The 27,578-nt window shown below is 41.3% G+C and overlaps 1 protein-coding gene across 1 annotated transcript in view; it reads right to left on the reverse strand.

The window, feature by feature from the left end:
- Positions 1-13,565: 13,565 nt before the first annotated feature.
- Positions 13,566-27,578, reverse strand: part of Kif5b (kinesin family member 5B) — a 44,460-nt gene continuing 30,447 nt past the window's right edge. Inside the window, exons 16-26 of the mRNA XM_048367381.1 lie at positions 23,866-24,054; positions 23,159-23,276; positions 22,147-22,208; positions 21,946-22,055; positions 21,156-21,257; positions 19,023-19,083; positions 18,847-18,918; positions 18,597-18,701; positions 17,063-17,279; positions 16,451-16,597; positions 13,566-13,666 (exon numbers count right to left, since the gene is read on the reverse strand). Of these exons, the coding sequence (XP_048223338.1) occupies positions 16,467-16,597; positions 17,063-17,279; positions 18,597-18,701; positions 18,847-18,918; positions 19,023-19,083; positions 21,156-21,257; positions 21,946-22,055; positions 22,147-22,208; positions 23,159-23,276; positions 23,866-24,054 (1,167 nt within the window). The 3' untranslated portion in view covers positions 13,566-13,666; positions 16,451-16,466. The remainder of the gene's footprint in view (positions 13,667-16,450; positions 16,598-17,062; positions 17,280-18,596; positions 18,702-18,846; positions 18,919-19,022; positions 19,084-21,155; positions 21,258-21,945; positions 22,056-22,146; positions 22,209-23,158; positions 23,277-23,865; positions 24,055-27,578) is intronic.

The following is a 27,578-nucleotide window of genomic DNA, read 5'->3' on the forward strand; positions in this document are numbered from 1 at the left end:
CTGTGGCTCAAGTGGCAGAGTGCTAGCCTTGAGCAAAAAGAAGCCAGGGACAGTGCTCAGGCCCTGAGTTCAAGCCCCAGGACTGGCAAAAAAAAAAAAAAAGGCCTGATGGGAGGAAGTTGGGACACTAGGGGGGTGTAGCCTTGAAAAGGAGGTTGGGATCCTTGTTAGCGCCTCCTCTTTGCTTCCCGTCTACCATGATGTGCTGTTCTGCAACCGACCCCAAAGTAATTAGGTGAAAGCTCTATAACTGTGACCTAAAATAAACTTTTCCTCTATTTTTTCTTTTTTCTTTTTTTTGTTCCAGTCCTGGGGCTTGAACACAGGGCCTGGGCGCTGTCCCTGAGCTTTTTTGCTCAAGGATGCTGCTGCTCTACCACTTAAGTCACTGCTCCACTTTCAGCTTTTTGCTAGTTAATTGGAGATGAGTCTCACGGAGTTTCCTGCCTAGGGTGGCTTCAAACCATAATCCTCAGATCTCAGTCTCCCAAGTAGCCAAAATTATAGGCATGAGCCACCAACAACCTTTCCACTTTTTTTTTTTTTGCCAGTCCTGGGGCTTGGACTCAGGGCCTGAGCACTGTCCCTGGCTTCTTTTTGCTCAAGGCTAGCACTCTGCCACTTGAGCCACAGCGCCACTTCTGCCTTTTCCCTTTATGTGGTGCTGAGGAATCGAACCCAGGGCTTCATGTATACGAGGCGAGCACTCTACCGCTAAGCAACATTCTTGGCCCAACCTTTCCACTTTTTAAGTTGATTTCTCCCAGAAATTTGTTATAGTGATAAAAAGTTGACTTTGCAGGGGCTGGGAATATGGCCTATTTGTAGAGTGCTTGCCTCACATACATGAAGCCCTGGGTTCAATTCCTCAGCACCACATAAAGGGAAAAGGCTGGAAGTGGCACTGTGGCTCAAGTGGCAGAGTGCTAGCCTTGAGCAAAAGGAAGCCAGGGACAGTGCTCAGGCCCTGAGTCCAAGGCCCAGGACTGGCAAAAAGAAAAGAAAAGAAAAGAAAAGTTTCCTTTGAGTCATCTACTATAAATGATTACAGCCTTTGATAGCAGCAAGTACTGGATGCTCATCATGCATCCTCAGTTCTCATCGTCACGCATTTCAGGAGTGTCAGCTTCTCACGGCTTGCCTCCTCAACTAGCTGGCCAGTTTTGTCTCCTGGGCAGAAGACACCTCCAAATGTGAGTCGGAACTGAAACTTAGACACTTTTCTTTAATTCCAGTTTGGGAGAAATGTAACATTTTTGTACAGTTAAAGAGCAGGTGATGTACTTTGATCTGATCTTTCAGAGGCCAGCTTGGTGGCTCACACCTGTAATCCCGGCTAATCGACCAGGAGTTAGGGCTGGGAACGTGGCCTAGTGGTAGAGTGCTGGCCTAGCATGCACGAGGCCCTAGGTTCGATTCCCCAGCACCACGTAAACAGAAAAAGCCAGAAGTGGCGCTGTGGCTCAAATGGAAGAGTGCTAGTTGGGCAAAATGTTCACAAAACACCCATCTTAACCAGTAAGCCAACTGTGGTGGTGTGTGCCTGTGGTCTCAGCTACTGGGGAGACGGGAGGTAGGAAGGGCATGGTCTGAGGCTGACCCTGGGCAAAACTGAGACCTTTTCCGAAAAATAAGGAGAACAAAGAAGCTAGGGCCCTGTGCCGATGGGGCAGGGACCTGCAAGGTGCTGACTCCACACCTCAGTCCCAACAACAGCCAAGCTGATCGGTGTGCCCTAAAACAGATTTGAAATGCAGCATATGACAGTGCTCACCGTGAGCATGGCTGTAGAGCTGCAGCCTCCCGTTCATTCCTCAAGTCGTTTAGAGGGTCTGCTCCTAGGGTTCCGCAGAACTCTTAGGTTTCTATTTCCTCTGAAAGAGAGCGCAAAAATATCTATCGTTCTCACTGTGATCATTAGAGGGCAGAAAAAGACCAACCACAGATTTGATTGCATCACTTAGGAGAGGATAGAAATCAGACCACACGGTATATGCTTACAGAGGTAAACTGAGCTATAGGGTTCTTACCTCAAGGAATTCTTCTAGGTATTTAACTAGACCCGAGTGCCTCAACAACAAAATAGTATCTTATTAAAGTAAAAGGAGAGCTGGGTGGCAGTGGCTCACTCCTGTGATCCTAGCTCCTCAGGAAGCTGAGCTCTGAGGATCATGGTTCTAAGCCAGCCCCGGCAGGAAAGCCCATGAAACACTTATCTCTAATTAACTACCAAAAAGCCAGAAGTGGAGCTGTGGCTCAAAGTAATAGAGCACTAGCGTTGAGCATAAAAGCTCAAGGTTAGTACCCAGGCCCTGAGTGTGAGCCCCACAATAAAAAATAAGGGGTGGGGGATATCAAGCTAGTACTAACCATCCCTACATTTTAATTCTGAGATAAGCAGTCTTCTTCACAGTGGACTTTTAATGATTATTTTTATTGGTCCTGGGGCTTGAACTTAGGGCCTGGGCACAGTCCCTGAGTTCTGCTCAAAGTTAGTGGTCTACTACCTGAGGCAAAGCCCCCTTTCTGGTTTTCTGGTGGCTAATCAGATCTAAGAGTCTCGTGGACTTTCCTACCCAGGCTGGCTTCCAGCTGCGATCCTGGGATCTCAGCCTTCTTACTAGGATTACAGGTGTGAGCTACCAGCACCAGCAACAGTGGACTTTTGTATGTGTCTGTGTGCTGATACTGGGGCTTGAATTCAGGTCCTGTGTTGTTGTTTTTTTCCCAGTCCTGGGGCTTGAACTTAGGGCCTGGGCCCTGTCCCTGACCTTCTTTTGCTCAAGGCTAGCACTCTATCCCCTTGAGCCACAGCACCACTTCCAGCCTTTTCTATTTATGTGGTACTGAGGAATTGAACCCGGGGCTTCATGCATGCTAGGCCAGCACTCTACCGCTAGGCCACGTTCCCAGCCCAGGTCCTTGTGCTCTTGCTTGGCTTTTCTCGGGTCAAGGATGGAGCTATTACTGGGGCCTCACTTCCACTTCCTGAACGTATTCTAGACAGATGTTCATGGAGGGCCATCACTGGTCATCCAGTTGGTCTCTTCCAGTCTTGTGACACGTCGGTTCCTCCTCCCTCCTGGCAGAGTTCAGAGTTCGGGTGCCCAGGCTTTCCCAGGCACCCTTGCGCCGGGCAGACGGTGGCTCTGACCTCATAGAAGGTGCCAATGTCTGCCCCCGTCTTCTAGGTGATGGTAACCAGATACTCGAAATGCAGCCCTGGTGAAAGCAGCCCCCCATTTTCCCGTCTTCCCCTGCGTCTCCATCTCGACCAGAGTCCCCTGTCCAATCATGCCCAAGAAAAGAGTGACCTTCGGAAGCACGGTGGGTGAGGATGGGGTGATGCGGTGTCCCCCAGAAGCAGCTGCTGGCCCCTGGCTCAGCGAGCCGCCAGAAGGCCGCGATGAGGAAGAGAGGAGGGATCCCACAAACAGGACGCCCTGGCCTCAGAGGATGGAGGGCAAGAAGTAGCCGCGGTCCCCAGTGGGAAGCTAGGGAGGTCACATCCTGTAACCTGGGGGTCACCTGGGGTCACCTGGGGGTGGCCTCTTCATCAGCCCGGCTGCATGGCCTGCGTGAGGCACCGTGTGTACACAGAGAGAAGCCAGGGGCTGAGCAGGCAGTGTGAACTAGCGGGTGGCCTAGAATGGCTCTCCAAGCTGGCGGATCAGATGGAGGGGGGCTGGGGGGGGGGCGAGAAACAAGGAAACGAGCCCTTTGTACAAACCCCTAAGATAGCTAATAGAAGGATTGGGGTGCTCCTGTCTCCCACCCCTCCCTAGACACATCTGCTGTGTATGACGTGGGGGGGTGGTGCAGATCCAGACCTCTGCAGAGAGAAGCGGGGTGAGCAGGTGGTTGAGGGGCGTGGATCGGAAGTGGAAAAGCCCACGACGCGTTGAGCTCCAGACGCAGATCTGCACGGTGCAGGCCGCTTCCTGGACGAGGTGTATGGCTGGAAACTAGACCCCAACAGTAGGCACCCAATTAGGTTCACCCCACTTTTTTCCCTGTGCTTTGTGGAGGGGAGTCCCTGTTGCCTGAGGCAGCGAAGGTTGAGATTCTAGAACTGGCAGTGACGGATGGCATGATACCCTCGTTGGACATTTTATTTATTTATTTATTTATTTTGCCAGTCCTGGGCCTTGGACTCAGGGCCTGAGCACTGTCCCTGGCTTGTTCCCGCTCAAGGCTAGCACTCTGCCACTTGAGCCACAGCGCCACTTCTGGCCGTTTTCTGTATATGTGGTGCTGGGGAATCGAACCTAGGGCCTCGTGTATCCGAGGCAGGCACTCTTGCCACTAGGCTATATCCCCAGCCCGGACATTTTAAACACCTTGATTTGTCCTCAGAATTTTGTACCAATTCAAATTTCCACCAGGACTTAAGTTGCATGTCTTTGGGAATTACTGATGTTAAACACTTAAAAAAGTTTTTGCCCTTAATGATTTAGGCCCTGATCCATTTCCTTCCTGGTTCTTTCCTTCCTTCCTTTCCTTTTCCTTTCAGTCAGGTTTTGAACTCAGGGCCTCAGCTTCCTAGCTCACCACTTAGCACTCTACCCCTGAGCCACACCTTCAGCCTGGCTATTTGCTGGTTGATTGCAGATAAGTCTCATGGACTTTTCTGTTCAGAATGGCCTTTGGCCACCATCCTCCAAATCCTCACTTGAGTAGCTAGGGCATGGACATGAAATCATAAAGCATCCAGCTTTATCTTTCTTTAAAAAATTAACATCTAAAAGCTCCATATTCATTAGGGCTGTTGGTGACTTTTTTTTTTTCCCTGAGTCCTACTGGTTGGACTCAGGGCCTGAGCACTGTCCCTGGCTTCTTTTTGCTCCAGGCTAGAACTCTGCCACTTGAGCCACAGCGCCACTTCTGGATTTTTCTATATATGTGGTGCTGAGGAATCGAACCCAGGGCTTCATGTATATGAGGCGAGCACTCTACCACTAGGCCATATTCCTAGCCCTGTGATTTATGTTTGACACGCTCTTGCTAGGCAAACTGAACTCCTAAGATCGAAAGATCCTCCTGCCTTAGTAAGCCCCAGGTACTGCGAATTCCGATATGCACCCCCAAACCCAGGTATTCTGAGCATTTTTATATCCCACTGATAGCTGTATATTTTTGCTTACAACATACTAACCTAGCTCTCGCGTTTATACTTGCCGTGTTGCCTTTCCTTCCTCCTTCCCTCCCTCCTCCCTTTTTCATCCTTTCTTTCCTTTCAGGCTTGAACTCAGCCTAGCATTTGCTAATCAGGTACTTCGCCACTTGACGCGTGCCCGCAGTTATTTTTCAGGTAGAACCTGGCATTTCTAACCAATTCAGCCTGCACCACGGTCCTCCTTCACCTCCCACACAGCCGGGGTGGCAGGTGTATACCATCATGCCCAGACTTTACTGGTTGAGATGAGGATCTTGTAAACTTTTTTACCCCAGGCTAGCTTTGAACCACAATCTTCCCAATCAGCTTCCTAGGTAGTTAGGACTCCACGGGTGAGCCCCTGTGTCCGGACTCAATTAATCTGAAATAGTCTCATGTAGCCCTAGCAGGCTAACCTGGAACTCACAAGCCCCCTGCCTCAATCTCCCAAGTGCTGGAGATTACAGGTATGTTGTTCTGTGTAAATTCTGAAAAATTGAAAATTTACAAAAATGAAAACCTGTACAACATTTGTTTCCAGTGTCTTCAGGTAAAGAACTATGGATTTGTTTTTTAGTTTAATTTTGGGAGTGTTGAGTTACAGAGGCCCGTGAGTCTCCCAAGTGCCCGTGACCTACATGAGTTGAATGGATGAACTGAAAGCTGATGGGTGAGACTGGCAATGGAGAAGCGTATTTTGTGTTTATTGAGTAGAGACAGTTAAAACCATGAAATTAAAGCATGAATATCCTATGTAAGAAAGCATATGCTTCCAGAAAAGCAAGATCGTGCTTAAAGGACAGATAGGTCTGTGAAGCGTGGTATAGCTGCACCAACGATTTGACAAGCTAAGGCAGGAGGATCATTTGAGCAGTTTGAGACCAGCCTGGGCAATGTAGCAAGACGCCATCTCAAAACAAAACAATACACAACAACAATAACAAAACCCTGCTGGGCGTTCGTGGCTCACGCCTGTCATCCTAGCTACTCAGGAGGCTGAGATCTGAGGATCAAGAAGCCAGCCTAGGCAGAAAAGCCCACGAGACTCTCATCTCCAATCAGCCAGCACAGAACGAGGTCACAGAACGAGGTTTCGATTTCTCCCTGCTTATCCTGGAACCCTTGAACCCTTGACAGGACCAGTCAGGAAACATCTGGCAGCATGAGGCACTTTGAAAACGAGAGACAACCGATTCCAGGTCTGCTGTAACCTATGGCCACAAAACGTTTGCGTTTGTCTCCAGTCTAACAGAAGAAAAATCCTTTTGTCATTTCCTGCTGAATGTTCTCAGGCTGAAAATGTGGGCCTTTGTTCACTTAAATTCGCCTACATCTGCATCAAACAAAAGTTCATTTTTAGAACCATGTGCAGGGGGCCTGTGCACAATTGCAGCTATTGTACAGAAAAGCGATGTGCCTAACTTTTAATTCTGAGAGAAAATTTAATGTGGCCAAGATGTTAATGCGGGTGTTTTCTGTCTCTCTTATTGGTTGGTGTCTTATCTCTCTGAAGAAACAATGGGCGTTGAGTTGGGAGGGCTTGGGTTTTGTTATACTTTTTTTTTTCTTTTTGCTGGCCCTGGGGCTTGAACTCAGGGCCTGGGTGCTGTCCCTGAGCCTCTTTGTGCTCAAGGCTAACGCTCTACCACTTGAGCCACAGGGCCACTTCTGGCTTTTTCTGAGTTTATTGGAGGTAAGTCTCATGGACTTTTTCCTGCCTGGGCTGGCTTTGAACTGCGTTCTTCAGATCTCAGCTTCCTGAGTAGTTAGGATGACAGGCATGAGCCACCAGTGCCCGGATTATACTACCTTTTTTTCACTTCAAACAAATGGGTCTTAAGCCAGTGAAACAATAAATTCCTTGAGTAGTTTATATATTTTGCCAGTGTTGGGGCTTAAACTCAGAGCCTAGGTGCTGTCCCTTAGTTTTTTCATTCAAGGCTGGTGTTCTACCAGTCGAGCTAGAGCTTTACTTCCAGCTTTTTGCTGGTTAATTGCACATAAGTCTCACTGGCTTTTCTGACCTCACCTCTCCTGTTCCTCCCTGGACCTCCAGGAAGGACGTTGCCACACAATAAGTCAGACTGAATTCTCCTAGTCCTGCTGCACAGTTATGGTCATTTGCCCTGGTTGACTGGTCACTGAAGGGAAATACCCAAATATACACATATGCATGCATAGAAATACAATGTGTGTACATACACACATACGCCTTAAATACGAGACTGCCCCAGGGTCTTGCACATGTGATGTCAGTGCGTTACTACTGAGCTCTACTGAAAGGTAGACTCAGGGTCTAAGTTGATACTGATACCTAGTACACCATCATGAGGGAACACGGGACAAGGAGTGCTGGTCAAGTTATACATTTAGGGGCTGGGGATATAGCCTAGCGGCAAGAGTGCCTGCCTCGGATACACGAGGCCCTAGGTTCGATTCCCCAGCACCACATATACAGAAAACGGCCAGAAGCGGTGCTGTGGCTCAAGTGGCAGAGTGCTAGCCTTGAGCGGGAAGAAGCCAGGGACAGTGCTCAGGCCCTGAGTCCAAGGCCCAAGACTGGCCAAAAAAAAAAAAAAAAGTTATACATTTATAGGTGATGTATTTGTGCTTATGCTAAAACCGCACACGCTCTGGGGATCCATCTGGGCTCTATCTTTGTATGTAAGTAGAATTGGCTTATGTACAGTGACCAACCACGCTCCTGGCAGTGCGTCTCACTTCCGCTAGAACAAGCAGCAAACGAGGTGAGGAGTGGAAGCAGTTCCCAATCACATGTAGCAAACATGTTAACTCTAGGGCTATACGAACTTTCCCGGCTCTTGTACTGTTGCTGATAAGATCTGAGCAATCCCACGGAGAGCAAGATGAGCCAGAAGAGGTTCTCACTGGAGCCTGTGTGCTACAGCTATCGCTACAGTGAAGGACAACCTTGCAGAAATCTGGGAGCCTACCATATAAAGTTTGTAGGAATCAAGTACAAGAGTGCCAAGATTTCCTCCTTCACATGAGGCACAAATGATTACGTCTTCTTGTTCTTGCCACTAAGCCCAGTGCCCAGCAGGCCCCTGACTTCTGGTACCGCTTGCTAGGGAATATATAATGCTGCAGATTTTAAGTGGGATCCAGACCAGGAGAAGGCTGTGTGGCAAATGCAGGCCGAGGTCCAAGTTGCCATCACTCTGGGGGACATCACCGAAAAACCCAGAGGTGAAGTTTGAGCTATTAATGGTGGGGGATGCTTTGCACCCCCATTCCCTCAAGTGGAGCTGATGACAATTCCCCATGGCAAAACCACGTGCAGGGGCTGGGGATATAGCCTAGTGGCAAGAGTGCCTGCCTCAGATACACGAGGCCCTAGGTTCGATTCCCCAGCACCACATATACAGAAAACGGCCAGAAGCGGCGCTGTGGCTCAAGTGGCGGAGTGCTAGCCTTGAGCGGGAAGAAGCCAGGGACAGTGCTCAGGCCCTGAGTCCAAGGCCCAGGACTGGCCAAAAAAAAAAAAAAAAAAAAACCACGTGCAAGCCCGCGAAAGCCTGGAACAAGGTCGTAGATAATGCAGTGAATTATAATATGCCTTGGATCCACAAGGACTGTCAGGCCTAGCAGACATGGAGCACTGCACAGTGATCAGCCACTTGGAACTGCCATTAAGCGTGGTTTTGTCAAACCCACAATGCCATCAGGACAATGGCAGTACAAGAGGAAAAGCAAGCTACAAGAGCAGGCCACCTGACCCTGTCATCCACCCTAACTTCGACTTCCCCTCACCTCTAGCTTCCTAGGCATGAGCATGCGGGCCGTCACGTGACGAACTGATGAGGAAAAGCCATTTATACAGAGGTTCAAGTCAAACAGTGGCCTCCACAGTACAGCCTGGAGCAACAGCTGCTCACGCAGACTTCGTTTCCAGTCCACCAGATAAGATGATCATCTCTCAGACCCAGCAGAGCAGATTTCTGCCTCCCAAACTTGATGGATGAACACAAAATGCTTACTGCAGAAGAGTAGATGCTTTGGGAAGGGCTGGGGCTCACTCACTGTTAGACCTGGGACTGAGTTCTGTCTTTCTAAGTCCAGCTTTTAACAAAAGATCAAAATAATAGGGGCTGGGGAGATAGCCTAGCGGCAAGAGTGCCTGCCTCGGATACACGAGGCCCTAGGTTCGATTCCCCAGCACCACATATACAGAAAAACGGCCAGAAGCGGCGCTGTGGCTCAAGTGGCAGAGTGCTAGCCTTGAGCGGGAAGAAGCCAGGGACAGTGCTCAGGCCCTGAGTCCAAGGCCCAGGACTGGCCAAAAAAAAAAAAAATATATATATATATATAACTTTAGTAGCGCAGAGACTATCAGAATTGGAAAATTCTGGAATTATCAGACCAGGAATTAAAATACCAATGAGGGTTTCTATCCCACACGCTATTAGAGGGAGTCTTGCTTTCTTTCTGCTTGTCTGTTGACCTGCTTGCCTATATACTCAATAAATTTTCTTAGCAATAAATTAACATGTGGGTGCTGTAATGTAAACAGAGATGGAAACTTATAAGAAATCCAAAGGAAATGCTATAAGCTTCTGTATAGGACTTCAATTGCTGAGGAAATAAAGAACAAAAATTGACAAGTGGGATTACATCAAATGAAAAAGCCTCAGCACAGCCGAGGAAACAATGACCATAGGAAAATCCTTGCCAACTACTCACTGGATAAAAACACAAAGAGCTCTAAGAACTAAACACCAAAAGAACAAAACTCCAATAAACAGGCAAATGAATACACTGTTCTCAAAGTAAGTACGACCAATGACCAATAAAGAAAATTCAATATCCTTAGCCATAAAGGAAGTACAAATCAAAATGGCACTGAGATTCCATCCCACCTGTAGGATGATAATCATATATACATATACATATATACATATATATATAAAAGACAATAAATGCTGGTAAGGATGTGAGAGAAAGGAGCCTTATTCACTATTGCTGGGAATGGAAATTAGTCCAACAACTATGGAAATCAGTATGAAGGTCTCTCCAAACTAAAAGCTGAGCTGCCATATGATTCTCCAATATTCACTCTTGGGCAAAGGCATCAAAATCATCACACAATAGATAACCTGCACACAAATGTTTACTGGGGTGTGGGTGTCACCATAACCAAGTTAGAGAATCAGCCTGGGTGACAGTCTGAGCCTTGAAAGCCACGGCTGGTCCACTAGCCAGTTCCTATTTACTGCCCTCTTCTAACAAAACCAGTAGCTGACCTTCAGATGGATCTAAAACAAATCTACAAAAATACAAGTGTCAGGCAACTACGTTAAATGGTGTCAAAGAGGTCTGACTGACCAAATTTGGGAACACTTTGTAGCGTTTCCTGTTTCTTTCATGAATCAATTACAAAGAAAAAAATGAGACGGAGTGGGGCTTTCTGATGCAAATTACTTACAAGAACTAAAAATTTGTTAGGTTTTGTTGTATTGCTGTCTGATTTTTGAGACAAGGTTTTTCTATGTAGCTAAGGCTGGTCTTAAAATTCTTGATCATCCTGTTTCAGCCTCAATAATTGGAATTACATTAGTGAACCACCATACCCACAATTGATTGTGTTTTTGTTTATTTGCCAGTCCGGTGGCTTGAACTCAGGGCCTGAGCACTGTCCCTGGCTTTTTTGTTGTTGTTGTTGTTTTTGCTCAAGGCTAGCATTCTACCACTTGAGCCACAGTACCACTTCCGGCATTTTCTATTTATGTGGGGCTGAGGAATCGAACCCAGGGCTCCATGCATGCAAGCCAAGCACTGTACCACCAGGCCACATTCCCAGTCCCCGGTTGTTTTTTAAAGAGTCTTTTTCGTTTAAAAATACTTATGATAAAAAGCATGTGTAGATTGCTTTAAACTAGTAAGGGCGGAGCCAGGGGTTAGGGTTACAGATGAAAATGATTAGCTAGGAGTTGGTAACTGTTGAGTTTGATCGATACTTGGGGCTTTGTTGTTTATTCTAAGAGGGCAGGCCACTCGGCCATGTAAACTCAACCTAATACTTCAAGTAAGTTTCAAGAAAGCAATTACATTTCACATTTTTTTCTCTTTATTTAAACACAAAACACATTTATAGCATGCAGGTTAACTTAAAAATTATGGCAACTTCCCAAACCAATAACCTTTGAATGTATCTTCAAGCACTGAAAATAAACCCAACATATTCCACAGGTAGACTCAGACTCTCTCCTTTCACCTCATGTCAGACTGAGTTACACACAGATTGAGTTATGCACAGTAGTTAGTTTCCTTAAGTTAAGTAAATAATTTAATTGATCATCATGAATAAATACTACTTTTATTTTACTGAGTTTCTCTTTGAACCATTTACCAATACTATTCAGTGGATTGTTACTATATCCAGTCCAAAATTTAAATTTTTTAGAAAGACACTGCAAATCGAAACAGTATCAATATTCTAGATGACCACAAGTTTCTATTCTTAAGACTAAATGTTTAGTGACCTACCAAAGCAAAGAAAACCCACTGAAAACAAATTTATGAAATTCTTGGTATACTTCATGAAAGTTTGAAATTATAAATAGAAAAGAACCATTAACATATTTTTAAAAACTAACATTGTGTATTCTGAATCACATGCTAGTTACAATTCATTGTCTGTAACACAGCACCAATACCCATGATACGTCCGAAAAGAATGCAACTACCATATTCAGACAAGAGAAAAAAAACACCTGTTTCCTTTATGAATATTGTCATAATGAGGCTGTAGCATTTTTTGTTATAACTGTATTACCTATATCTTGCTGCACCTAGTTTCATCTTAATTTTTGGAGTGTTTGTTTTGATCAATCACAAGAGCAACATAATCATTTGAAAGGCTGCAGACTACAACAGCAAGTAACTTTTACTGTTAAAAAAATAAATAAATTTATCTTTCAAATCAAAATTATTACAAAAGTGGAAATTACAGTTAAGGAAATAGAAAAATAAGCCAATTATGATCTGACTCTTCTGACTATGGCTCCAAATTTAATAATACAAATATCTGTGTATAAAACTTTTTCAAAAAGTTAATTCTGCCAGCCAGATCCTAACACAGACTTTCCAAGTGTTTCTACTGACTGAATCATCTTCAATACCCATTTTCTGTGAATTCCTGCTAACATGGTTACAGTCACCCCAGCACTGATGAAGTGATTATTAAAATCTTTTCCCCTATTACTTTACTTTTATTGTTCCCTAAAATAAATGGTTGACTTAGTTTAAACATCTGAAAGCAAAGTGGCAAAAACTGGTACACATTTTGTACTGATTACAAAATTATACACTATGGCCGACAAGTTTATTTGAGGGTTATTAGTGACTTGCAAGCAACTCACTATTTCTAGACTAAATAAGAAATAAATTATAGTGTATGACTTAGTGTAGCTGGCTAAAAACACCACAGAGATTTCAGACCAAAATTACCTGTGTATTTTAAACTTATGGTATATCTGACCAGTTTCTTCACATTTTCCCTTAATTTGTGTAGGCCATAAAATTTAGATGAGCCAATACAGTTACCTAACAATATAAAATTTTGTTTAATTCTATAGTATCTTAATTCATTCACTATATTAAAGATGACAAATTGTTATTTGTCCAAGTCTTACAGTAGCTAGCAGGCTCACCAGAACGAAGCAGGGTATTTTCATTCCACCAAGCTAGGTTAAGTACAGAATTAGGAAGAGATACAATTTCTTTTCCAAACTCTTAAACTGAGATTTGCTTTTGATATGTAAAATATTCCATATCAAATAATTCAGCAACAGGCGATCTCCTGAGGTAATAATGGAGATGCTGTGCTCAGTCTACATGCCTACTTAAGGCAATGTTACGGTTTCAGTGCTCAAACAGCAGTTTTCAGAAGCAAATTTCAGAGACAATATAAGGAATTTCAACCCTGATTTCATTCCAAGGGATTTTAAAATACAGTACTGACCTGATATATTTTGTGGGCATGTAGTGTTGCAAGTGGTAAAATTTAAGACATTTATCTAAATGTTTCATTTTCCTTAAAAAAAAAAACAAAACAAAACAGGAAGACATTTAAGAAAAACAAGAAGCAGTAGCAGCTAGTTTAAGCTAGTAGCGGCTAATTTAAACTGAGATTAAAAATAAACACACAAAAGCAAATACAAAAAGCATAGCCCTATAAGGTAAAGTTAGCTTGGCACAGTACAGACTAAATTTAAGACACAAAAGACAAACTGTGTAATAAATAGGGCCACAGTTGTAAACTGTCATTTTTTTCCCCCTCCTAAGATGCCAAAATTGCACTCTAGTGATGTTGGGAAGTAGCAGAGTTTACAGGAAGAGTAGGTAGGAAACAGCTGTACAGGCCAGGTACAATTTATACATTTTTAAAAAAAAGTTATAATTCCACAATCCCATGGTGGGTAGAGGCTACAGTCACTGAATGGCTGTTTGATACTATGTCCTCTTCATACTTCAGTTACTCTCCAACATCTGAAAACAGAAGAAAGCAGACAAATTGTTTTCGGTTTTACAACTTCAAGAATGAAAAACAAGGAAATTAAATATGCCAATAGTTTATAAACGTTTCAGATGATAGCTTTGACCACTTTCTAACTTTTAATAAATAGCAATATTAAATGATTTATCTTTTTATCTGCCTCATAAACAGAACTACTCATGAGTAGAACAATGTTTAAAAGATAAAGCCAGGTGCTGGTGGCTCATGCCTGTATTCCTAACTACTCAAGAGGCTGAGATCTGAGGACTGCAGTTCAAAGGCAGCCTAGGCAGGCAGCAAAGTCTGTAGATTCTTTATCTCCAGTTAAATCCCTGAAAACTGGAAGTGGAGCTGTGGCTTAAAGTGGTAGGGATAGCGCCCTATAGACCCAGATCAGTTTCAATCCCTACAATAGGCAAAAAAAAAAAAAAAAAAAAAAAAACACAAAAAACCCTTCACGTGTCTTTTTCTTCCCTAATAGTTTTGGTAAGCAGGTGTGTGGATTCTATTTGTTTGTTTACAACATAAAACAATGGCCTATTTTTTAAACCAGTAGACAGTAATTCATGACATTCTTAAATCACAAAAACCTAACTAGAAACTAGCTGTCACATACGTGGTAGCTGTTAAAAAAAGAAGAAGAAGATGGAGTACTGGATGACTACAATGGGAAGATAGGGATAAACAAGAGAAATATCTATATCGAAAAAGTGATACTGAACAGTGAATATTTATAGTAGTTATTACCTGTAGTTATCCTACATTGAAGTGCCTATTTATACTAACATTCAGCACAACTCAATCTATTCACAATATCATGTAAGACAAGACTTACCCCATAAAATGAGAAACTAAAGGCATGAATTAGCATTATTAATGGTTACCCCCCCCCAAAACAAACTCAGTGACTTGAAATGTTTTTCTTAATCCTTAAAAAGAAATTTAAATTCCTGGGGCTGGGGATATGGCATAGTGGCAAGAGAGCTTGCCTCGTATACATGAGGCCCTGGGTTCGATTCCCCAGCACCACATATACAGAAAATGGCCAGAAGTGGCGCTGTGGCTCAAGTGGCAGAGTGCTAGCCTTGAGCAAAAGGAAGCCAGGGACAGTGCTCAGGCCCTGAGTCCAAGGCCCAGAACTGGCCAAAAAAAAAAAAAAAAAGAAGAAATTTAAATTCCTTTTTATATAGCTTTATATTTAGTTTTTCAAGTATTTAGCTTTGCAAATTAATACTCTGTCATCAATAATGGTTTAAGATAAACTGGGAAAAACTTGTTTTTATTGCCAGTCCTGGGGCTTGGACTCAGGGCCTGAGCACTGTCCCTGGCTTCTTTTTTGCTCAAGGCTAGCACTCTGCCACTTGAGCCACAGCGCCACTTCTGGCCATTTCCTGTATATGTGGTGCTGGGGAATTAACCCAGGGCTTCAGGTATACGAGGCAAGCACTCTTGCCACTAGGCCATATCCCCAGCCCCAACTGGGAAAAACTTTTAAAAATCAGATTTACTATAGTCTGGATCAGCAATGAAAACAAACCTATAAGCTTTATATGTGTACATATACACATTTGTGTATTATTATTGTCTAAGTGTCTAATTGTGTACTTAAAGTGTGTATACAAACTTTACACTTTTCTGGGGAACTATTAGGGGCTGGCTGGAACTTAGGGCCTGGCTTGAACTGAGGGCCTCGCACTTGCTTGGCTCTATCACTTGGCTGGTGCTCTACCATTTAAACCACACTTATAGCCTGCAATCATATTCTACATAATTTCCCAATCTTGTAAACCTAAGATAGCCAGGTTAGCCTCCCTCCTATTTCCCAGACTGTCATCAGTACACTGGGATTACCTATATTTATTTAACAAGGTTCCTGGTTAACTTCTCTGTGAATGAGGTCTGAGTTCAAAATTGCAAATGGATAGAAATATGAAAAATTCTAAAAAGAAACAATATGTATGCTCTGAAAATCTCTCTCCTTTAATCTCCAATTAACCACTCAAAAAAAGGTGGAAGTGGAGTTCTCTCAAGTAGTAAGAGTGCTAGTTTTAAGCAAGAAAGCTCAGGGGCAGCACCCAGGCCTTGAGTTTTAGCCCCTGAACTGGCACTCAAAAAACCCCTTATGAATATTCAATGAGGGCAAGGAAGCAACCAGACAATACTTCTGACTAATATGCAATTTTGTGCAATCTTTCTAAAATAGAACACAAATTTGAATGCACAGTATTATCTGAACCATGAAAAAAGACTAAAAGAAGAAATCATGAAAAGCTATGTTCACAAAGTACAACACTTTAAAAATAACAAAACAGGGCTGGGGATATGGCCTAGTGGCAAGAGTGCCTGCCTCATATACATGAGGCCCTGGGTTCGATTCCCCAGCACCACATATATAGAAAATGGCCAGAAGGGGCGCTGTGGCTCAAGTGGCAGAGTGCTAGCCTTGAGCAAAAAGAAACCAGGGACAGTGCTCAGGCCCTGAGTCCAAGCCCCAGGACTGGCAAAAAATAAATAAATAAATAAATAAAATTTAAAAAAAAAATAAAATAAAAATAACAAAACAGGGCTGGGGCATAGCTGAAGTGGTAGAGTATCTGCCTAGCCTAGGAGGTACCAGGCCGTGAGTTTGGGCCACAGTATGATACCACCAGAAATAATTACAATAATAAATAAATCACTAACATGAGAATTTTAAAAATCTAAAATCTATTTACCAACCAGTGGCTAAGTATTTCAACATACAACTATAATTCAAAAGCCAGATTGAAAGTACAAACCTGTGAGTATGTGTGTTTACACTTGCTTGCCTCCTCCGCCTCGCAATGCTACTGGCTGGTTATTCTGAACAAATGCGCCTCCTCCACGAATTGCACTGGGATGAGTTGGAGATGCTGCCGGGTGTTGTCCGGGACGAATGGGTTTAGCTAATATGAAAACAAAGACCGACTCAGAATGAAGCTGAACACGTGACTCTAACGACCATCTCTTTTTATCTGTGAACAATTCTGAATTTTTTTTGTTTTTTGCCTTTTTTTCACGCTGGCCTTTTTGGCTACACTCTTTTCTCCAGGACTTGATGCTTAAACCCTAAAATCTCTTTCCCCTAAATCTATCAATTCATTGCTGATGATTTATTTTCATGCACTTTACTTTTTTTCTTTAAAAATGTTGCTGTATATAGTTTCTCTTAACCCTCACATTCCTGCTTGCATATCTGGTTGTTTACTTACTTGCTCTGTTAAGGAGGCATCATTCAATTTCTCTCTTCCTAACAGTGTCACTCTTTGGTAATTTTGAAAATAAAGACACACACCACCATGGCAATGAGTTGTGAAATTAAAATAATGTTCAACTAAATGTGGTTTGAAGGCTTTAGCATGCTTACTAACCAATCTGTGCAGAATGCCCTCTTCTGGCCATATTCTTTGACCTGACTGCTTCCTTTATACGATCTACTTCCTGCTGATAGCGTTTGCGATCACGAGATGCATTTTCTTTGGCTTCTTTCAGTGCTGACTCCAAAGCCTTCACTCTCTCTGCAGTAGCTCTCAGTCGCTTCTCTAACTTAGGAAGTTCACAGCGAAGGTCTGCATTGTCACGTACCAACTAAGGATGTACAAAGAAAACAAAGATTCTAGCTTTAGCAAAGAAGTAAAACAATATTGTCTGTTAAGGTTTTCCAATTTAGGAGCAACATGGAAAAACATATATACTCATATGTATCACACAGATGCATAGCAAGATAGGTGTTAAATTTTTTACAGAGCACATTTTTTCTCCCTGTTAGGCAAAGACAGTAAACCAGAACACAGTGCTTAAGCACAGGATTATCCTTACAAAACGAATCTGGAGAAAATGAAAATACTTTTAGACATGTTAAAAACACAAACACAACTCCTTAATAAGTGCTGAAAACAAGAAAAGGAAAAAGGACTTAATCTTTACTCTAGTATCAACACCAGGTTTAAAACTAGCCAAATAATTCATAATAGTATTACCCTAAAAAAAAGATGAACTGCCTTATCATATACTTCAAACAGTGGGCAATTAAATGTAAAAGAGGCTATAAAAGAAAGAAAAAAAACTGTATTTTGAGTACAACAACTTATTAACAAATTAAGAAAACCTATCAGAAATCCTATAGAGGAAATAAGAATGTTTTCAGTAGTCTTTTATGATAATAAGATGGTTAAAATACTAACTTCCAGCTGGGCACGCTAACACCCTATTTGAGAGGAAGGGGATCAGGAGTTTGAGGCTGGCCTCAACTAAACACAAGACCCTGTCTCAAAACAACAGAAAGAAAAAAATAGTAAGTTCACTACAAGTTGCTAATTTTGGGGTTTTCTCTTGTTATATACCCAGACCCAAACAGTACAGGGGTTTAAATAAACTTAAGGCCTCACACGGGCCCAGCTCGCTTGCTCAGCTGGCCCTCTACCACCTGAGTTACACCTCTATAGTCCAACTTGCTGGTTAAATGAAGATGCAATCTCCTGGGCTTTACTGGCAGGCTTTCAACTCCACACCGCAGCCTCGTGTGGAGCTAGGATTACAAATGTGAGCCATGAGTGCCCACTGGTAGCTTTCTTTACATAACTGCTTAATAAAGTAACAGAATGGCCCAGGCCATAAAAATTTCTTAGAACTCTAAAGGATTACAATACTTTCCAAGGCTGGGAATGTGGCCTAGTGGTAGAGTGTTTGCCTAGCATACAGGAAGCCCTGGTTTTGATTCCTCAACACCACACACACAGAAAAAGTTGAAGTGGCACCAAGGCCTTGACAGAAAGAAGCCAGGGACAGTGCTCAGGCCTGAGTTCAAGCCCCAGGACTAGCAAAAAAAGGTAAAAATACTATCTACCCTCAAATTTGTGACTTTTACAATGTTATATAGACAACACAAAATATACTCCTCATTACCTGCTTGTGCACTTTAGTGAGTTGTTCAAGGTTATTTTCAAGGAAAGAAATCTTTTGCTTTTGTGCAGCACTGCCTCCAGTGTCATCAGAATCAATCTCCGCACTCTGGAAAAAAGGGTAACAATACTATGAAAACCAAGTTAACTACATGGACAATGACACGTCACATAATCATTTCATTTGTAAGTGCAAAGAATTACACAAAAGTAAGCAGTACTTCTATAAATATCACATCGGTATTTTCTATTACCTTTTTAACTCTGGTCGCTAGGTCCTGCACAAAGAGCTTGCGTAGGTTGTGCAAAGTCTGAAGTTCCTTTGCCTTGAATTAAGAACAGAAACAGTTTTGCAACTTAGACTTCAAATTCAAAATAACCACAACGGGAAAAACACTCCCAATCCCACTTATTTTCACAACTGTCTTACCACGGTCTCTTCCAAACCCTTCAAATCTTGTCTTGCTTGTTCTCGTCTATCTTGCATAACCCTAAAAGTGGAAGAATATATATATAAGTATGTTCATTTCGTTTCTTTTTCTTTTTTTTTTTTTTTGCCAGTCCTGGGGCTTGAGCTCAGGGGCCTGAGCACTATCCCTGGCTTCTTTTTGCTCAGGACTAACACTCTTACCACTTGAGCCCAGTGCCACTTCTGGCCTTTTCTATACATGTGGTGCTGAGGAATCGAACCCAGGGCTTCATGTATACGAGGCAAGCACTCTTGCCACTAAGCCATATTCCCAGCCCTCATTTCGTTTCTATAAGGAAATAATTTTTTTTATTTTTTATTTTTTTTATTAATTGGACATAAATTTTTTTACAAGGTGTTGTGCAAAGAGGGTGCAGTTACATAGTAGGGCCGTGTGTACATTTCTTATGATATCTTACGACCTATTTTTCTATCCCTTGTCTAGGTCAGGTTGACATATATGCAATATACAATGTATCAAGAACATATACAGTATTCACAGACTTGGTCTCTACTGTCTCTCCGTCTCCCTTTGTTAACAGTCATATATCAGGGAGATCATGCCCCTTTGTTTTCTGTGTTCTAGGCTTGTCTCACTCAACATTATTTGTTCGAGTTCTGACCATTTCCCTGCGAATAACAGTATTTCACCATTCCTAATTGCTATGTAGTATTCCATTGTGTATAAGTACCATATTTTTTGGATCCATTCGTCTGTGGAGGGGCATCTGGGTTGTTTCCATATTTTAGCTATTGTGAATTGTGGCGCGATAAACATGGAGGTACAAATGCCTTTTTGATATCTTGGATTTTGCTGTTTAGGATAGATGCCTAGGAGTGGTATGGCTGGGTCACAGGGTAGGTCTATATTGAGCTTTTTGAGAAACCTCCATACTGTTCTCCAAAGTGGTTGTACTAATTTGCACTCCCACCAACAATGGAGAAGGGTTCCTCTTTCCCCACAGCCCCTCCAGCATTTGTTGTTTCCTGAGTTCAGAGTATAGGCCATTCTAACTGGGGTGAGGTGGTATCTCAGGGTTGTTTTTATTTGCATTTCCTTTACTAGCAGGGATGTTAAGCATTTCCTCATATGTTTCTTTGCCATTTTTATATCTTCTCTTGTGAAGTTATAAGGAAATAATTTAATAACTATAATTAGACCTAAATAAATGAAAGAATTTATATTTAATCAGTAGTTTCCTCTTGTAATCTTTAATGCCTTGTCATCTCCTTTTAAATAGTTTATTAGAGGGGGCTGGGAATATGGCCTAGTGGCAAGAGTGCTTGCCTCCTACACATGAAGCTCTCGGTTCGATTCCCCAGCACCACATATATGGAAAACGGCCAGAAGGGACGCTGTGGCTCAGGTGGCAGAGTGCTAGCCTTGAGCAGGAAGAAGCCAGGGATAGTGCTCAGGCCCTGAGTCCAAGGCCCAGGACTGGCCAAAAAGAAAATAGTTTATTAGATGAATCCCTCTTTGATGGAGAAGATTTCTGTATTTAGCAAAATTTAAGGAGTAAGGAGTGATTTATACTTTCATTTTTAAATATGCCATATTATATACTACATTTTATCTAAAATGATACTAACTAGGGATTGCAGATATTATCATTTGACAAAGACTAAAGCATTTTACATTAAACCTATACTGAACTAAACTACAGTACACTCACAGCAGATTATTTTTTCCAGTGCTGAGGACTGAATGCAGGGCCTCCAGCACTTCGGCTACACTGAGCTACGTCCTCACTGACTCTGGAGAATCTTTACAGAATCCACTCTGAACTGGCACTACAGGTGCAACCATCCCACAAGTTTACGTACATATTGTCTGTTTGTAATTTAAGGCACATGAAAACTGATCATTACAAGCTTTCCTCTACTCAGATTCTGGAAAACTGGGTACTAAACTCAATAAATGAGTGAAAGTACACAACGACACTCTCTATTCAGCAGCCATCTAAATCTGAACCATCACTGAAAGACAAGTACATACTTCAACTTTCATATATGAATCAAACCAACTCAGAAGACAGATGCATCTGAGGGAAATGGCTCAATTTTTTATTTTTAAAATACAGTTAAAATACTCACGTAAGTTCATGTAGTTTTCTGCTTTTTTCCTGATCTGTAGCTTTCAACTTCTCATGTTCCACTCTTAGGCGTTCCTGCTCTAACACCATTTTCTGGTTTTGGCTGAAAAAAAGCAAGCTCAACTTTAGTTTTCTGAATGCCTCATCAAAATTTTTTGAACCCTTAACTTCATCTTCTAAACATCAAATGAAAGCCTCTTTTCTCATCCCCATGGAAGGTGGAAGGATTCTAGGAGCAGAATAAAATAATGGTTTTATATCAAAACATCGGAAGTAGTCTGGCTGAAAGCAGCTACTCCTAGAATCCTTATCCTTACTTCCTATTATTAGGTATTAACAATGAGATCTATATTCCAAATTTTATCATTTTATTTAAATCTCCTGGTTCTTACTCAAATCATTACAGACCTCTATAATTCTGTAAAGTAAATGGCTTCAAGATAATTTAAGATGACATCTATTAAAATGTAAAATTAACAATTTCCAACTACCCTTTTCTCAAATGATTTTAAAACTCTGATAACTATTTGTGAGAATGAGTTTAAGCTGGAGTTTTACTTTTTACTTTTGCTGAGAACTTAAACTAAATGGCCTAAAAGCATTTGTCAAAAATCTGACCTATAACTTACAACTTCTGTTCATCAATGTTAAAATACTTTTCCAAGCCAAAAACTATCATTTCATTCTGCTGGCAAGTTTCAAATAAGACAATACTATCTACCAGTAACCTACTGTTTCTTCCTACCCAATCTATTTAAATTAATTTCAACATGAAGAAGTAAAATTCTTACTCTTGAAGATCAGTTATAAGTTTTTCCTTTGCCTCAACTTCATCTCTCAAACTACTGATTTGTTTTTGGTGAGTTTCTCTGTGACTCTGGATCTGCTGTTCAACAGCTTGCTAAAATACGGGAAGTAAAAATGGAGATTTTAAAGTCAGATTAACAAAAATTAATAATGATGGATGAAAGTCATTAAATCTCTTAACTTACCTTAACTTCATTTGCAGTTTGAACTTTATTTAAGTGCTCTTTTTCCATCTCATGGACTTTCTCTGTTTGAGAAAAAAAAAGACAAATGCAGCAAAATAAATAAGCCTTATTCTTCACATAAACCAAAAAAGCAAATAAGTTTTATGAAAAAGTAGGTTACTTAGCAGTATTCTCCAAGTTCAATGACAATGTTGACTAGAACATTTAGTATCATAAGGCAAGTGTTCATATAAAAGCCCTATGTTAAAATTTACATGTACATACCCATGCATGGAGTAGACAGACAAACACACACACACACACACACACACACACACACACACACACACACACACACACACAACAGTTTTGTGGGAAATTCCCAACTTCACTATTTATATATTCAAGCATAATTATACAAGGACTTCAGAGCCAGGCACCAGTGGCTCATGCCTGTAATCCCAGCTACTCAGGAGACTGAGGTCTGAGGATCACTGTTTGAAGCCAGCCTGGGCAGAAAAGTCCCTAAGGCTCTTATCACCCATCAACCACTAAAAGGTCAGAGGTAGAGCTGTCTTAGGTGGTAGAGCACTAACCTTGAGCAAAAAAGTTTAGGGACAGTACCCAGGCCCTGAGTTCAAGCTCCAGTACTGACACATGTACACACACACACAAAGGACTTCAAGCCAAGATGCCATCATTTGGCTTGATCTATAGTCCTAGGTGATCAAGAGGCTGAGATCTGAGACTAGAAGTTCAAAGCCAGAATAGACAAATCTGAAGCTCTAATCTCCAATTAACCAGCAAAAAGGCTGGAATAGAGAGAGGTGTGGCTCAAGTGACAGATTACCATTCATGACTCAGGTTGAGCTCCAGTCCTAGAGTTCAAGCCCCAGTACAGCACCAAAAAAAAAACAAAACCAACCAAACAAACAAAAAAACCACCTCAAAGCCACACACATTCCTGTTTTCTATCCGTGTGAATACAGGAGAACAACAACTATACTAAGGCACAAAAGAATGAAGCCAATACCTTGAGCTCGAAGCTGAACTAATTCTTCACCAAGGGAATCTACAGATTCTTCCAGTTGTCTTTTCTTTTGCTCCACATTTTGAAGGTATTCAGTCAGTGATTTGATTTTTGCTTCATGCTTTTGGAAAAAATGTACTAACGTGAGGTGGGAAATGTATCTCACACACATTTTGTTAGGAATATTTGAAAGGAAGCTACTTTTATTGCTTACATAATATGTATGTACACAGTAAGTATGAAGGCACTTTTATCCTAAAGTGCTTAGGGGCCAGACTTAAATTTTTTAAAAAATTTTTCAATATTTATAGTTCATTGCCACTTATAGATGAAGGCAGTAAGGCTTATGGTATTGAGGATATTCCTGTCATTATCGCTGTTATTCCTTTTACTCCTTGGTCAATTCCTATCAGAGTAAATAACGGACCAGCCAAAGCTGGAAAATGTTCCCCACTATGGCACTTTTCCATTCACATAAGTCACATCTATTTAGCAAATTTCTACACTGACCATACACACACACTAGCAAATATAATCCAATTAAATCACTTGAGCTCTTGTACTGCAACTGCTCCGGGAAGACAACTTAACTAAATAAAGCTTTTTATTTCATTGCTGAAAATAACTGAGTACCCTATTTTTCTAAAAGCCTTTGTAATAAATTTACATATGGCTACTTCAAGAATGAAGAAATGTTCTAAAATACCCACTTGAGAGATACGAAGCTGGCATGCTGCTAACTCCTTTTCATTCTCCTCCATTTTCTTGTTGCTCTCTGTTTGTGTGCTTTCCAACTGCTTGCAGCGTTTCACCATTGTCTTTACTTCTGACTTCATTTTGCTAATGTAGAGCCTGGCAACAGTGAACTCTTCATCTATCATGCCAGTTCCCTCAGGCTGCTGTGAGAAACAAATGAAGCAAAAACTGAAACGTATTCAGTGCTTTACCCCCAATTAGCCTAGGAAATGTTTTAACACAATACATTTTAATACATTCAAAGGAAGTCTGTAATTTACATTTTATTATTATTTTAGTAAAGTTTAAATAGAGCTTACTTTTTTACCCTTTTCCACTTTTTTCTCATTTTGAAACAGGTTTTTCCTAGGCAGCCCAGGCTAGCCTTGAACTCAAAACTATCCAGCCTCAGACTCCTGAGTACTTAGACGTGCACTACTAGGCCTAGCCTGCCTTTCCTACTTTACAACTTAAACGAATGGATTTATGCTCTTTTCAATGGCTGGATTTCCTTTTCACAAGAACTGTGTACAAGTTCAGATTAAAACTGAGCAAGTAAGAAGTATTTAGGTAAAAGTGGAAGGGTGATTTAATTTAAGCTCAGCAAGGAAGAACTATGTCTTCTTTGCCTTTTTATGGGTTTCATTACAAATTCCACAGCATTCAATGCCAGCCAGGCATCTGGCATACGCCTGTAATCCTAGCACTTGGGATGTTGAGATAAGAGGATGACAAATTTGAAGCCATTCTAACCTACATAATGAGACTCTAGCTCAATGACTACCCCTACCACCCAAGAGAAAAGAAATCAATGAGGAATGGAGTTTAGGAAGGTAGATATACTGTTTTTATATTTCTTGATGATATGATCCTCAAGAAAAACTCCTGAAACTTGCATACATGAAGCCCTGGGTTCGCTTTCTTAGCACCACATATATAGAAAAAGCCACAAGTGGCGCTGTGGCTCAAGTGGCAGAGTGCTAGCCTTGAGCAAAAGAAGCCAGAGAAAGTGCTCAGTGCTTGAGCTCAAGCCCCAGGACTGGCAAAAACAAAGTCAACCAATAATGAGTAATCCTACTTAATTTGGAGAATAAACACAGGGGCTGGAGTTGAAGCTCAGCAGCAGAGCACGTGGTTATTAGCATACTGAAAGCAGTGCGCTCAAACACCTGAACCACAAAAATCAAAGTTTCACTTACATTAGTACAAAAACAAACCAACAAACAAAAATGCAAAGGTAATAAACCTAGTATGTAAAAATCTATAAGAAAACAGCATGGAAGGAGGGTTGGAAGAAAATGAGAGAGGAATTAACAAGTTTGACAAGAAATGTACTCAGTACCTTATGTATGTAAACTGTAACCTCTCTGTACATTACCTTGACATTAAATTTTTTTTAAAAAGCATGAAAGAATGTAATCCCCAAATCACAGCAAGTTGCTTTGTAAATATTGAAAAGCTAGTTCTGAAATTTATATACAGGGACAGAGAACTCAAAATTGCTAACCCAACAATACTAACGAATGATGGTAAAGATTTACTGCAAGAATCAAAGCAGTCAAAATTTCCTTTATCCCTAGAAACTGTTCCATGGCTGCCTGAAACCCTGAGTAGTACTGAAACTTGTGACATTGTCTTTTCCTTATGCATACCTGTAAAGTTTAACTTGAGCATATTAAGAGATTAACAATAACATCTACTAAAATAGGAATTTTAATAACTATAATACACTAAATAGACCATAAAAATGTGTACATGATCTGTTCCTGGGGTTTTCCATTTACTATTTTCATACCATAGTCAACAATAGAAACTAAAACTGTGTAAAACCAAACTGTGGATAAGGGCAACAACTGTATAGTACACAAGACAACTAGGTCAATGGAACAGAATACAGAGCCCAGGAATAGACCCACATAAATACACTATCAACCGATCTCTAAAAAAAGGGCCAGGGTAATTCAGTGCAGAAAGATATTCTTTTCAACAAACAGTGCTCTAACAAAACATCCACAAGTAACCATGAATCTTGACACAGACTTTACAGAAAAATTAGCTCCAACAGACCTAAATGTAAATGCAAAAAAAAGAAGAAAATCTTATTTTGGTGATAAATTTTTAAAATAGTACCAAAAGCATAATTCATTAAAAAAAAGAGTAAGGGGCTGGGGATATGGCCTAGTGGCAAGAGTGCTTGCCTCCTATACATGAAGCCCTGGGTTCGATTCCCCAGCACCACATATATAGAAAATGGCCAGAAGTGGCGCTGTGGCTCAAGTGGCAGAGTACTAGCCTTGAGCAAAAAGAAGCCAGAGACAGTGCTCAGGCCCTGAGTCCAAGCCAAGGACTGGCCAAAAAAAAAAAAAAAAAAAAAGAGTAAGTTAGACTCTATTAAAATTAAATTCTGTTCTACAAAATACACTTTTAAGAGGAAAAATAAAAGGCAATCCAGTATGGACTGGAGAAATATTGAAAAACAGTATTTGATTAAAAAAAAGATATACCCAAGGCATATACCCACCCCTCCAAAATCTCAACACCACACAACCAAACTGCAAATTAAAATAATAAAATATTAGAAGAACGGTTACAAAAACAAAAACCAAAAAACCATAACACTAAATGCTACTGAGAATTAACCAACAATTCTCATTAAACACTGGAAGGAATATCAACTGCTAGTCACTTTGAAAGGCCACTTGGGAGTTTTTTTAAACAGCTGGCTTGGTGGCATGCTCCTGTGATCTCAGCATCTGAGGGGTGGCAGCAGGCCTGAGCTACACAATGGACAGGATCACAAGAACCAGACCAGCAGGGACTAAAAATGAGCTCCGGGTCAGACTGGGCTACATATTAAGAATTAATCTCAAAACCATCTGCTAGAACCTTAGCTACTAAGGAGGCTGAGATTAATCTTGAGAATCATGGTTCAAAGCCGAGCCAGGCAGAAAAGCCTATGAGACTACATCTCCAAAAAGCTAGCTGGAGTGAAGCTCAAGCAGCAGAGTGCCTGCTGATGAAGCAAGCAAGCTGAACAAACAGGAGATTCTGAGTTCAAAGCCATATACCAGACAGAATATTAAACAAATGAGAGATAAAAAAATCAACCATAAACAGATACTGCTAAGAAGCTAGTTTGAAATGACTATATACGGTCTAATTTCAACAATACAGAATTTTGGATAAACTACAGAGATGGTAAAAGTATCAGTGACAAAGGCTTGGGAATAGTGTAGTAAAGCACAGATTTGTTATGGTGGTAAACCATTCTCAACACTGTGATGATGGAACTATAATGTATTAAAATCTATAAACTGTAAAAGTAAGGAAAAAAGTAAGGCTCAACAGAAAAAGAGCTACATGTCAAGGACAAAAGGCTAAGCACCCTTACTTCCCAATACCGACTTGAAAGACTGACTTGTTTCCAAACTATTAGAAAGGTGCAGTATCAAAGCAGTTTAAGTGTCAAGGAACCTGTATTCTGTCCCTGGTCATGTGACAACATATAAGCCAAAACTACTGTTTGTCTTTTTTCTACCTTCATCATTTTTTTCTGCTTAAATGAACATAAAACTTTTCCTTAAAAAAAAAAAAGGTAATAAATCTGCAAAGCAACTGAACATCCCCTTTCTAGTGCTTAGTGATATGAGGTAAATTTACTTTTCCATCCAAAGATGGAACAATTCCC

Source organism: Perognathus longimembris, chromosome 18 (assembly GCF_023159225.1).
Source record: "Perognathus longimembris pacificus isolate PPM17 chromosome 18, ASM2315922v1, whole genome shotgun sequence".
In the NCBI taxonomy this organism is placed as follows: Eukaryota; Metazoa; Chordata; class Mammalia; order Rodentia; family Heteromyidae; genus Perognathus; species Perognathus longimembris.